This window comes from Lissotriton vulgaris, chromosome 11, assembly GCF_964263255.1.
Source record: "Lissotriton vulgaris chromosome 11, aLisVul1.2, whole genome shotgun sequence".
NCBI classification, from domain to species: Eukaryota; Metazoa; Chordata; class Amphibia; order Caudata; family Salamandridae; genus Lissotriton; species Lissotriton vulgaris.
In genome coordinates this window covers 1105891704-1105905307 of record NC_141699.1, presented here as the reverse complement: position 1 = coordinate 1105905307, position 13604 = coordinate 1105891704, and the positions used below count along the sequence as shown (strand labels likewise).

At 44.8% G+C, this 13604-nt stretch overlaps 1 protein-coding gene across 1 annotated transcript in view; it reads right to left on the bottom strand.

Moving 5' to 3' along the window:
* Positions 1 to 13604, bottom strand: part of LOC147684246 (putative cation-transporting ATPase 13A4) — a 385092-nt gene that overhangs the window by 48029 nt on the left and 323459 nt on the right. Inside the window, exon 23 of the mRNA XM_086944646.1 lies at positions 7415 to 7524. Coding sequence (XP_086800772.1) covers positions 7415 to 7524 — 110 coding nt within the window. The remainder of the gene's footprint in view (positions 1 to 7414; positions 7525 to 13604) is intronic.

The following is a 13604-nucleotide window of genomic DNA, read 5'->3' as shown; positions in this document are numbered from 1 at the left end:
TGCCAACTTATCACCTGGATAGAAATATTCATTTTGACAGCTGCTTTCCTACCAGCCATGAAATGAAGAGCTGTACTCAATTTTGAAGATACTTATCTAGACCTATAACAATAAAGGATAGGGAAAGACATTCAGTTCTCCTACATTTCTTACAATCATGCCCCCCCATGTACTGTAAGCCTTTCCTGGCCCAAACATGTTGAGGTAGATGTTGGAAAATGAGGCATTAGTTGAGTGGCCTGCAAAAGTAATTGGACTACATATGTCTTCCTTTGTAAACCAAACATCCAATTCTAGCACTTGACTCTCATAGAGTAACGCTTCAGAGCAGTCCAAGACCAACTCAAGGGAGGTGGAGTGGCTGGTAATCCCCATTCACAGATAGACATTAATAACATTCAATAAATGATTATCCGAACTGTACTTTCTTTAGAAAACGGAAAACGACATTGTTTACACACGCATTACTCAACTATACAACAATTTACAAATTTACACAAGCTGATGAAATTACTTTTGGGTAACATTGCATAATGTTACCCAAAGGAGGGGGGGGGGGGCGGCTAGTACCATAACTCACATGTCTAAACAATATCTTGTCCCTAAATGCCACGAGTTGAAAATAACTTGGAGGAAGAGCACTTAATACTGACACCAAAGCAAGTTGCTGTCCACCTCCATATTTCAATAAGCATTTCACCATAGAAATACATGCAATAAGTACATATAACCGTGACTAAGGGCACCTAATACTGGCAATAAAGTGTGCAAACCTTAATCTTGAGTGGCTGTCGGTGTCATTATTCAAATAAAGCATGAGCAAGAATCAATGTCTAAGCATGACTGGAAGTGCGGTGTACTCATTATAACTGTCAATATGAATAACACAATTTGATCTCATATAATTACAATACTGTGCAATTATAATTAGTGCTTGCAGGATACACTTCAAAAATGTTCATCATATAATACTGCATTTTAAACATATTGCCCGATTCACAGAACTAACTTAAGACAAAATCTTAAACTTACTACCATTTTGGTATTCACAAAAGGCATTCACTCATTTTGGTATTCACAGAAGGCACTTACTCATTTCGGTGTTCACAGAAGTTATGAGCCCTAACTTTAGGACTCCTAAATGCCTTCTGTGAATATCGAAAGTCTTAAAGTTAGGATCTTTCTCAGTTTAGGAGTCCTAAAGTTAGGGCTCCTAACTTTAGGACTCCTAAATGCCTTCTGTGAATACCAAAAGTCTTAGAGTTAGGATTTTTCTCAGTTTGGGAGTAGTAAAGTTAGGACTCCTAACGTTAGGACTCCTAAACTGAGAAAAAAAAACTACATTTATGACTTTCAGTATTCACAGAAGGCATTTAGGAGTTCTAAAGTTTGGCCTCCTAACTTCTGTGAATACCGAAATGAGTAAGTGCCTTCGGTGAATACCAAAATTGTAGTAAGTTTAGGATTTTGCCTTTAGTTAGTTCTGTGAATTGGGCCCATAGTCCTTAAATAACACCAAGTCTGTAATTACTACACATATAATTACAGACTTTACCCCTACAGGATGTCAACAATCCAATATGAAAGCTCACATTGAGCAACTTTTGGTCACTAAGTTTGCAACCATAATCATTGCCCCTAGAGGGCACAGACAACCTAGCTGTAGAGGCTGAGCTCCAGCCTAGGGAAGACTTGAAAATATTTGCAAATCTGGGGTTCATGATTCTCTTGGAGTTCCACCTAGCTTAGCCTGGGTACTCTGGCAATCTTTTTGGGGGGAGGCTGCACTGCTCCTGCAGATCACCCAATCCGGTAGCACCATTTTGGGAGTGACCCGCTTTCCTGGGGGAGTGTGATGAAAGTTCCTGCGGCCCTGGGCTTCTCTGGGCTCAGCGATGGGGTCCTAGGCCCCTTCCTTTGAACCTAGGGAGTGCGACTGCACTCCCTTGGATCAGTTTTTTTGCTGGGCCCCAGGGATCGGGTCCAGGGCCCCCTTTGACTTTGGCAGGGGGAAGCATGTTGGCACTCCCCTCATCTTTATTTTCTCAGGGCCCAGGCATGGGGTTATGGGCCCCTCCTTCCTGCTGGGGGAAAGCACAATGGTTCTTCCCCTTCAACTCCTTCACTCTTGGGGCCGTTCCAGGGCCCTGTCCCACCCGGGGACACTGCTGAAAATGGCAGGGGAGCCCTAGCTTCATTGCTTGTGTCCCACAAAAGGCAAAAGATCACAGCATTTTTAATGAGGATATGTTGGGTCCCGCAGGTCCAAATTCGACTGCCTTTGGCTCCTCCTGCTCCTGGTGGCGCGACCTAGCTAACTGAAGTACTTTCATATGATCTGGTCATGCCCATCACTGTCAAGATTTTGGGGCAAAGTCTCAGAAGGCCTATCGCACCTGTTGGGAATAAATTCCTGGTCATCCTTGGACTCCTGTCAATTGGGTCTTACTCTACTGCCTAAAACAACTGAAGTGCTCCGGCACTTTACCCACCTTTCCTTACTACTGGCGAAAAGAATGTTAACATAATGCTGGAAGTCACAACGATCTCCGCGGGAGGGGGTCTGGGGGGAGGAGGTTTTACGTTGGGCTGCCGCGGAGGGCGCGGCACTGTGGCAAGAGGAATACAGAGGGCTCCACAAGAAGCCAATATCGTTAGATTGGGCTTTCCTGCTGGAGTGATTCAGTGCACACATTACACAAACAAAGCCTGAAAGGTACAAGGAACGACTATTCTTCCCAGCTAACTGTCAAGCACATTAGGCACTTTCCAATGCATTGACATACCTAGGCCCCTCATGTGCCCCCAACCGCCTGCCCCCTTACCTAAGACACAACCACCCAAACTGATTTCAGGAGAGAGGGTTAAGGAGTTTGTTTTCTTGTTTGGGACATTTTCTATCACTTTGCTACAGTACATACTTGCCTATAATGTAATACTATTGCCTTAACCCCGTAGACGGATCTGTTTTTATTGCATAATACTGTACACAAAACTTGCATAAATGAAACAGGCATGTAAACACGGATGTAATTTGTTGATGCAACATAGGCACTTTGAAAAACCAATAAAATGCTTAAAAAAAAAAAAAAGAATAGGCAGTGGGAAACTGACATCCTAGGATCAGATGTACAACCCTTTTTTGTGGCCACAAATGGGAGATCCTTCTGCAAAAAAGGGTAACAGCATGTACAAATGCTATACTCAACCCAGAAAAGCTGAGTATAGGGCTGCCATAAAAATCTATAAAATGGAGATAAAGACAGCACAAGTTCTTTTTTATGAAGGGAAAATCAATGCGGCGGCGAATGCCCCCAGGGAAATCTTCAAAATCGCTAAATCCCTTATTTCGCCTCCTGCTGAGCGTCCCTCTGCTGAAGGCGCTCAAAACCGTTGTAATGATTTGGCCGTCTTTTTTTCTCAAAAGATTCAGGCCATATACTCCTCATTTAACAACACCACGGATGATCCGAAATCCCTCATCACCCCTGACCCCTCTGTTCCTTGTAAGCTGGAGGAAATCCCACTCCTCGACAACCCCGGACTAGACAAACTGATCCCTAAGATCACCCCTGGCTCTCCCAACGACCCAGCACCTCCTCAGACCCTCATCAAGGTCTTGGACATCGTTCGTACAGTCATCTTAGACGTTCTTAACGCTTCCATCTCTTCCAAATCTGTTCCACCATCTTGGAAATGTGCGATGGTGAAGGCTTTGTTAAAAAAAACCAACCTCGACCAGAGCAACTGGGCAAACTATTGCCCTATCTCTCTTCTTCCGTGGCTGAGCAAATTGCTTGAGAGGCACGTGAATAACATCCTAATGGACTATTTAGAGTCCAATAGCCTATTGCGTGCCTCTCAGACAGGTTTCCGTCCTCAGCACGGAACCGAAACCGCCCTCCTTGCGGTAACGGAAGAAGCGAGAGCCGTGCTGGATCGGGGAGGAAAAGTCGCCATCATTCTATTAGACCTCAGCGCCGCGTTCGACATGGTTAACCATGCCACGCTATTACATCGACTGGCAGGCATGGGCGTGTCGGGCGCGGCCCTAGAATGGCTGACATCCTTCCTGGATGAGCGTTTTTTTTCAAGTCTTTGAGGGTGAAGCGGTGTCTCCCAAACACCCACTTAGGTGCGGGGTCCCCCAGGGCTCCTCCCTAAGTCCTACCCTTTTTAATGCCTACATGGAACCTCTAGACAGGATAGTCCATCCCTTTGGTGTGCGTATTGTCACCTACGTGTCGATACCCAATTGGTGGTCTCTTTAGACCACTCTGAGGGATCGTCCCCCACCTTAGGCCCCTGTCTAGAGGCTGTTGCCAGATGGTTGCAATCTTCCTGCTTAAAGCTTAATGGGGAGAAGACAGACATCATCCTACTGGGCAACCCTTCTCCCTCTGCCCTTGCATCCATCTGGCCACTATGTTTAGGCCCGTCCCCCGTCCCTAAGTCCCAGATAAAGAGCCTTGGGATCTGGCTTGATAAAGCACTCAACTTTTCGGTCCAGGCTACCAAGACGGCCGCCACCTGTTTTAGGCTAATGAGGATGCTGCGGAAGGTGCTCCCTCTGCTCCCATTCCAGGCGAGGAGGGTCATGGTCCAGGCCCTGATACTCTCCCGCCTGGACTATGGGAATGCTCTTTATATGGGAGTCCCGACCTCCGTCACTCAGAAGCTCCAAGTCACACAAATCAGTGCGGCTCGCCTACTTTACAACATCCCCGCTGGCAGTCAGCTAAGAACGCCCTAAAGGAACTTCACTGGCTCCCTGTGGCGGCAAGAGTGCAATTTAAGGCTATGTGTATTTTACACAAATCGTTCCATCGAACGGGCCCTGTAATTCTACACCCTGTGGTCACGCCATATGTTCCGTCCCGTTCCCTTCGCTCTTGCACCCTTCAGCTGGCAACGTCCATCAAAGTCAAGAAAGCCCGCTGGGGAGGCCGCTCTTTCTCTCATACGGCGGCGAGACTTTGGAACTCCCTCCCGCTTTCTCTGCGGGAACACAACAACCATATGTCTTTTAGGAAGGCCCTGAAAACGCACCTGTTTGCTAACACCTGCTGAACTACCCTGAGCCCGCACTAAGTAATCATTCACAAGCGCTGCGAGGCCTCCGGGTAGCTACACGCTATACAAGTGCAATTTTCATTCATTTCATTTCGTGAATCAGTGACTCGCAAAATAGCATTTGCAACTCTTGCTATTAGGAAGGGGCGTCCATTCCTAATAGCGAGTCACCATGCTATGTACTAATGTTTTGCAACTGCATTTCCTGCCACAAAACACTTGCAGTTTACCACCTTTAAATATTTAACCCTTTGTGAATGGCTGAGAAAATATTTTATAAGAGCAGGTAGGGGCCCCAGAGACCATTGCCTGGCTTTAAAAAAATGAAACTGAAAAGTTTCATTTTTCTTTTTTAAATGCATCAAGTTTTTCTTCAAGGAAAACAGGCTGCATTTAAAACAAATCTGCTTTATTGAAAAAGCAGTCACAGACTATGTGTTCTGCAGACCCCAGCAGGCCACCATCCCTGTGCATGCTAGCCATTCCGAATGGGTCGCTAATTGCGCCTGCCTCATTAATAATAATGAGGCATGCAATTTGCGACCCCATTAGGAATCGCAAACAGTGTCTGAGACACTGTTGTGCATTCCAATTAGCGAGTCGCAAATTGTGAGTTGCAAATGCAACGCAATTTGCAACCCACTAATTGGTGAGTGGAACATCTGCCCCTAATCCCTACAGCGTTGCGTCCATGGGCTCTGCCTCCATTGTAGTGATAAGGCTCCAAATGTTGCATCAACGGGCTCCTTGAGCATGTCAAAGATGTCGCTCTTCCCCCGCCCAAGTCACTGTGACCGCCACCGACAACCTGTCAGTGACGGCTTGCCTCACATCGTAATCAGACCCTAAGCGACTGCATTATAGCTAGACCAAACGCTTTGCTGAAAATTTTTTACATGTGTGGAATTTGACAATGCATGTTAACAGTTGAGTGAAATGCTTTGATTTAACTATTCTTTGCCGTTTTGTTATCTCTGGGACCCTCCGGTGGATCTTTCTCATTGTGTATATTTTTATAAATTGGTGTCGGATTTCTTTGCTGTCTTGTCAATTTCTCTTTCAATAGTTTTGATGCTGTTTAAATGCTTCACACATGTTCCTATGTGTAAACCTTGCTTCTCAAAGCCACAGCTACCCAGAGTTGAGCTGAAGGTTTGACAAAAGAAACTCGAGGGCCCTAAAAGGATTAGTAAGTGCACTACACAGTAAGGTGGCACAACCACACCATATAATGCACCCCATTTCCTTGCACTCACCAATGCTGGGAAAAAGCAAATTAACATTTCTTTCAGTACGGAAAGAATATTGAGATAAAGAATTGATGTGTCGAACAGTGTGATGATTGACTGTAAAATAGTTCCTCATATACCAATAGAAGCACTTTCTATAGGATGGAGCCAATAGTTTTAGATTAGCGGGAATTGTCCTCAGGGCGGAGCCAAAGCCCATTCTATGTCTATTTTAAAGAATCAGTAACAATAGGGCTCAATCAGCGGGACTGTCGAGCCAGAACTAACAAGGGACACATGACTTCCTGCCCTTACTTGGCCGTGTGGATTCCACCTGCTGGTAAGCTGGCACCGGGCCAATACCGAGGAGGGTGCTCTACTGCTGAACAGAATACCCAGAAGGCAAAATATCCCCACTCTTCAAAGCTTTGAAGGTACCTTGACTTTAGAATAAGAGTCAGCTGAGGGGGTGGTGTGTCAGATATTTGACAACAGAATACACAAGTTGTAGGTTAAGCTGGATGGTGTTGGCAGTAGGTGTTTGCCATACTTTGTGAGAAATAATGATTGCTGCTGTAAATGTAGGAACAGAACTGAACTCTTCTTGATTATACACTGATTCTGATACAAAGTGAATCCAAGAATAGAAGGCAAGCACATAACCAGATTTAGAAAGATGAAAACATGGATTTAAAAGTTTCAGCAATATTCAAGCTATCAGCAGACATGTGACCCATACTTTAGCAGTAAAGCCATGCTCATCCATGTACAGTGCATTAGTTAACATGTACAACAGAATCGATTGTTACATATGAAAGGGATGTAGTTTTGTACTTTCTTTCAATGAAGGTGCAATACACCCTCATATTGAAGGTTCACTATATATGGGATAGAGTACCCCCTGAAATACACTATAAGGCTATTATTAGTCATTGAGAAGTTCTATTATTATATAGAGAAACAAGCCCTAAGGCTGTGTTGCTCTGTAAGGTCATGGATCTCCTTGGTGACTTGTAATATCCCCAGACTGTGCAGCAGGGGTCCATCCTCTCATAAACAATTTGACAACTTTATAGGGAAGACTTTAATTGATAACAGACTGACAAACTTACTTGATTAACTTTGGGACACACTGAATGTTGGGTGTTTTGGAAGTGAAGGGTGAGGCCACTGACGCCTCCTGCTCTGACAGGGAGATCCCCGCGTGGGCCATTTTCAGAGCCTGAAAGAAAACCACATATGCATTTGAGGAACTCATCTAAGAGCCACTAAATCAACTTTTGAAGGAAGGCATGCATCATTTCCACCATTTTCAGACCATTGTTGGACCACTCATGGAGTTGTCCAGATCCTGAGGACTTCAGATCAGATTCTATAGGCCATGTGCGTGTCTTCTATGTGATTTACCACTGTGCAGGGGGGCATCCACCCAGTGGTCAGGTTGGTAAAATAGACCAGGCTAAAGCTTAGTATACCTGTTCTTAGACTAAATCTGCATAATTGCTTTCTACAGAACCCCCACTGTTTCTTTTGGCTTTGATATTTCTTATTCCCAATGCTTATAGTTTTGGAATTCTCAGGTGTGAAGACCTCAACAGGGCTGCTCAGCATGAAGCAGAGATCACAGCATGTCTTGTCCATGTTCACCAACAAGACCAGATTGTTAAATTAATTCCTAACCACTTTCACTGACCACAGGCAGAGAGAGTGCTGTGTTTCTGTTCCCACCTGAAGTCACCACGGCAGGAGCAGGGAAGGATGGTGGCTCACGTCTGGCACACAGGTGTGCCATGGATACAGGAAGCCGGAAGGGACAACAGGGGCTTTGGGACTTCCTCTGTATCCCAGCATGGACACAAATGCTGTGTGTGTCCAGAGTGAAACAGGGACATCTATTATAATAACAGAAAAAGGAGGAATACAGTTATTTTTCACTCATCAGTCTCATAAAAGAGCTGCTGCAGGGCCCTGATCAGCTGGGGGTGGAGCACTCCATAATCCTCAGAGAAAGAGCAGGGACACTACAAATGTGTTGCTGAAGGTATGTGGGGCTGCCAGGTGTTTGACAATCCCCACAGAAGCCCCACTAAAGTGTTCTCCAAGTTGCACTCACTCTCCTAGGGTATTAAATGGGTGACCCACTTGGGAGTTTCCACACACTTTCAAGCACTCCTACAGCTTGGGATTTGGCTGATAGGCTCTAGAGTGTAGGAACCTTTGTTAGTGGACACTAATGCTGTGCTTGCAGCAAGTTACAAGTGGAAGAAATACATCCTATTTTATTGAAATTGTAATGAATAATAAAGGTGGCAATGATTTATTCAATGTTTTAATGAAAGTCAGAAAGATATTGTTTAGATTATCACCAGATTAATAGTCAATAACAGCTTTAATGAATGTCCACATGACTTCCTGCCCATACTTGGACATGTGGAGTCAATATAACAGCTTTAATGAATGTCCTCATAAGGTGGTAAAGGTGGTATTGACCATACCCTTTTTAATGGTGTTGTAGCAATTTGTGATAATGCAATCTGCTTTTTTGAATGTGCTGACATCCAGACAAAGCCAGTAGGCCCATATTTCAATAACTCTATATGGTGTCTAGTATATGTGGAAAAGTCATGGTGTTAGGGTTCAGGGTGTTAGGGGTGAGGACTGTTACGAGAGTGTCACCCGCCTACTTATAAACATTTGTAAATTAATGCATAGTAAAGTACTTTCCCTTTTTATAAGTAAATGCACTAGCTGGACAATGATGTACTGGTTTGTTGTTTACCTGGCAATAAAAAGGTTAAACTGATGTTATAGTTAGGTATCGTAATAAGATCTTAGCTTACATTTAAGCCAAAAAAGTTCACTGGAAAGGCTATAGTCTTGTTATAGTCAGTACTGGCTGCAACCGGACGGGTGGTGGGGCGGCGGGGGAGGGGGTGAATGAAAAAGAAAGCAAGTTACTTACCTGCAATGGCCTGCTGCCGCCTCTCCTCCATCCTCCAACTCTTCATCTTCGTTTTTCCTGTCTCTAGCAGGAAGCACCTGGGCATACAGGCTCCCTTGAGCCTATCACAACACTGAAATGCAGCGTTGTGAATGGTCTGATTGCCGTGGTTCGGTGCTCAGATGGGGACAGGGAGCCTGTGAATGTTCCTCATCAGGCTGTGCAATGCAGTCTTGTGGGGAACATACAAAGTGTGCATGACTGTTTGGCCGGCCCGAGAGGGCTGGCCAAACAATCATGAGCACTTAGGGAGTGCCAACCACTCCTCCCCCTGCTTTTGCCAGCTCCGCCCCACCCCAAGAGCCGCTGATTTCAATAGGAAAAATAAAACGATGACAGCATCATGTCAATATCATTTTATTTTTCCTTTTGAAGAGTGGGCCGATGCTCCTTCACCCTAGCGGAGGAGCCGCCACCGGTTGTAGTTAGATGTTAAAATGAGATAAAAATGAATGTTTAAAAAATGAAAAAGCTCTGAGAGTCGTGAGTTATAGTTAACGGAGATAACAATAAAAATATGGCCCTTCTCTGCAGAGAATGACATCACATATTACATCACCCATGATATGTTAAAACACATCTTTGAGGACATCACATATGACATCCCAAATGACATCATTGATGGCATCACTGATGACACTATTCAATCATAGGAACAGTATCCTACAGGATTCCTGGGCTTGAAGTGATTCAACACAATAGAACAGTACTTGAGGACAGCATATGGTGCCAGTGCTGTACCCCGCACCACAATCCCTGTGAGAAGCTGCCCCCTGCCCTGGTTACAGTTCAAAGGGCTCTGCCTACAGCAAACTTAAACATCCTTAACAACAAGCCTTCTCCGCCTATTTTCACCCTCAACAATTTGGATCCAGGACCAGGTGAAGGGGAAGAACTGATCAGAGCTTGTTTTGGGTGTAGATCACAGAATCCCCCACACAGAGGCACCAAGTATGCATGTAGGACCTTCAGAATCCACCATCATAATGCTCCTGGGCCTGTGGAAGATTCAGAAAAAACTGTCCTACTGCCAGAAGGGCTGCCCTGCTACTGGAAGGACACACTTGATATCTGAAGAAGGAGGATTTTGCCTGATTGGTTTGAATGCAGGCTACACAGGGGGACCCAAGGGTCAGTTGGCTGAACTCCTGTGTGAACTTACAGAGAGACAACAACCTTCCAGAGGCCTCCCTGCAACTGCCCAACACCAACTGGATCTGCATGGACCTGCCTGAGCCGCTGCTGAAGTGAGTCTTGATCCCCGTGAGTTGTACCGCAGGTCCTTGACCATTGTCTGGCATCAGTCTGAGCCCCTCCTCAAGTAAAAGGTGAAAATCCTGAAGTTTTCGCTCTTCACAACCTCAAATGGTCTCATTTGCACTAAGATTCTGCAGTCTGAGGGAGCTGCCCATGCGAAGTTCCAGTGGGACTTGCTCTTTGCACCAACAGCGACCCTCGCAACGACCGCCAACACAAGCTGTGCATTTTGCGCCAACAGTGACTGTCTGCGATGACCCACCAAAGTGAAGGTCCAGTGATGACCAGCTCTTCGTGCTAAGGAAAACTGGTCCCGAAATCTCGACCAGCTCTTCACGCTGAAAGGCTTCTCCTCACAACCCCCTCAAAATGTGAACAGAAAGCTTTGCACTCTACCCAAACATAAACGCAATCTTTTTGATTTGCTTACTGATGAGGCGCCTGATGCGCTATTTATCACTGAATCTTGGCTCAACGACAACTCTGGCCCTGATATCGCCGAAGCACTGCCCAGTGACTATGCCATTGTCCGCTGTGACCGTCCTGTAAGGACAGGAGGCGGTGTGGCAATAATTTTCAATAAAAAATACCAATGCCATGCTGATTCTATTACTCTGAGCAAATGTGATGCTCTTCACTTCAAGCTCACTCTAAACCCCAATTCGACAATTACTGGACTTTTAATGTATTGTCCCCCTGGCACTACCAATTCTTGGTATACCCAATTTTTGGATTACATAGCTTCTGTGCTCGTATCTTCCAGTAACTTTTTTGTTATTGGTGATTTAAACTTACATTTGGACAACCCCAATGATAAGGCTGCTGATAGTTGTATCACCGATCTTGCTGCTATGAATTTAACCTTACATAACAAGGGCCCCACCCATAGGGGTGGACATCTTTTAGATCCTATTTTTTCAAACTCTTCACTAATAACATGCTTTCCTGCCTTACCTGTCCCTTGGTCAGATCATTATCTAGTTAAATTCACTGTAGCTACCAATAAGACTCTGACCACATCAAATTCCTCCCTCAATTTTAAAAGGAGAATCTGGAAGAATTTGGATACTACAGCTCTCAACTCAAAACTGCTTGATCTTTTGCCTAAATATCAACCTAACTTAGACAATATGAACTTAGCTGCTAATTCGGTGAACTCTTGGCTCTCTGAGGCTATAAATATCTGTCTTCCTCTTACAGACAAAAAAAATGTTGTCCATAATTCTCCCGCCCCATGGTATAATGAAACTCTTCGTCTACACAAAGCTCAATGTAAGAGATTAGAACGGGCCTGGAGGAAAGACTACTCTACTGCTGCCGGGCTTACGTATAAAGCCGAACTGAAACTATACCACAAGGCCTGTGTTCACACCAGAGCCACTTATGCCACAAATTTGATTACTGAAGCCATAAATAAATCAAATGTTTTATTTAAAGTGGTAAAAGACCTTGCTGGTTCACAGACAGTCGCTATACCCCCTCCTCTTTCGAGTAAGAAATGTGACGAACTTGCCCAGTATTTTACATCTAAAATCGACACAATCTATAGAGATATTAAATCACTTGAGGAATCTACTGCCTGCCCTTGGTCACCCCCTATTACCACTTGCCCTTCCCTGGCCTCTCTGCAGACTTGGCCTGACCTTGTACCTGCCACTCTCTTAGAAATTCTAAACAATATCAAATCTGGCTCACCCATGGATCCTGTACCTATTTCGGTTCTACGCCAGCTTGAACCTTCCCAACTTGAAGTGATCTGTTCTTTACTTAATGCTTCCCTTGCTTCAGCCACGGTCCCCCATTGCTGGAAGCATGCAATGGTTACCCCACTTCTCAAGAAACCCACTGCAGATCCTAATGTTGCTGCTAATTTCCGGCCTATCTCATTGCTGCCAGCCTTTTCAAAAATTTTGGAAAGACACATCCATCAACATCTCTCACGTTTTGTCACTTCCAATAATCTTCTTCACTCATCTCAATCTGGCTTTCGCCAAGGTTTCTCCACAGAAACCACTCTATTAGGTGTTACTGAGAACATTCGCCAATTATTAGATCAAGGTCAAACAGCTGCACTGATTTTGCTTGATCTCAGTGCAGCCTTCGATACTGTCTCCCACAATATCCTTCTCGATAGCCTTGCCTCTTTTGGCATTTGTGACAAAGCCTTACTCTGGTTTTCGTCCTTTCTTTCTGATAGGACCTTCTAAATCTTCTCTAATACTTCCACTTCGAATATCTACAATTCCCCTCATGGTGTTCCCCAGGGTTCTATCCTTAGCCCTCTCCTCTTTAATCTTTATGTTGTCCCGTTGGCTCATGTTGCACAGCTTTCTGGCCTCAATCTTTTCACTTATGCTGATGATTCTCAGATTGTGTTTTCCTTATCTCAAGCAGACCCTTCTTTACCTTCCTCTCTGCAATCTGGTCTTAGTGACATTTCTCGCTGGATGAGCCGTAATTTTCTAAAACTTAACAGCGAAAAGACGGAGGTGCTTGTCTTCGGCAACAAGCCTGACCTTTGGAGTCCGAGACATTGGCCGTCAACCATGGGCGTTCTACCTACTCCATCTGAACGTGCTAGGAACCTCGGGGTTCTCATTGACAGGGACCTGTCGATGAAAGACCAAGTCAATAAAGTCTCAGCCACCTGTTTTACTATTCTTAGATGGCTGAGAAAGATCTTCTGGATTCTGCCATCTGACACCCAAAGATCTGTTGTGACGGCCCTGGTGACCTCTAGATTAGATTACAGTAATGTGCTCTATCTGGGGGTTACCAAGACGATCTTGCGTCGTCTCCAATTGGTTCAGAATGCTGCTGCCCGGCTCCTGTGTGGATGCCGGAAATATGATCCAATCACGAAACGTATTAAGCAACTTCATTGGCTTAATATTGAAAATCGTGTAAAATTTAAGGCACTATGCTTTATGCATAAGATTAAAATTGATGTTGCTCCCATTTACCTTCGAGCACTCGTCAAGCCTTATTCACCCACATGCTCACTCCGCTCTTCCTCCCAACAGTTGTTCTGCGTACCTAGGTTC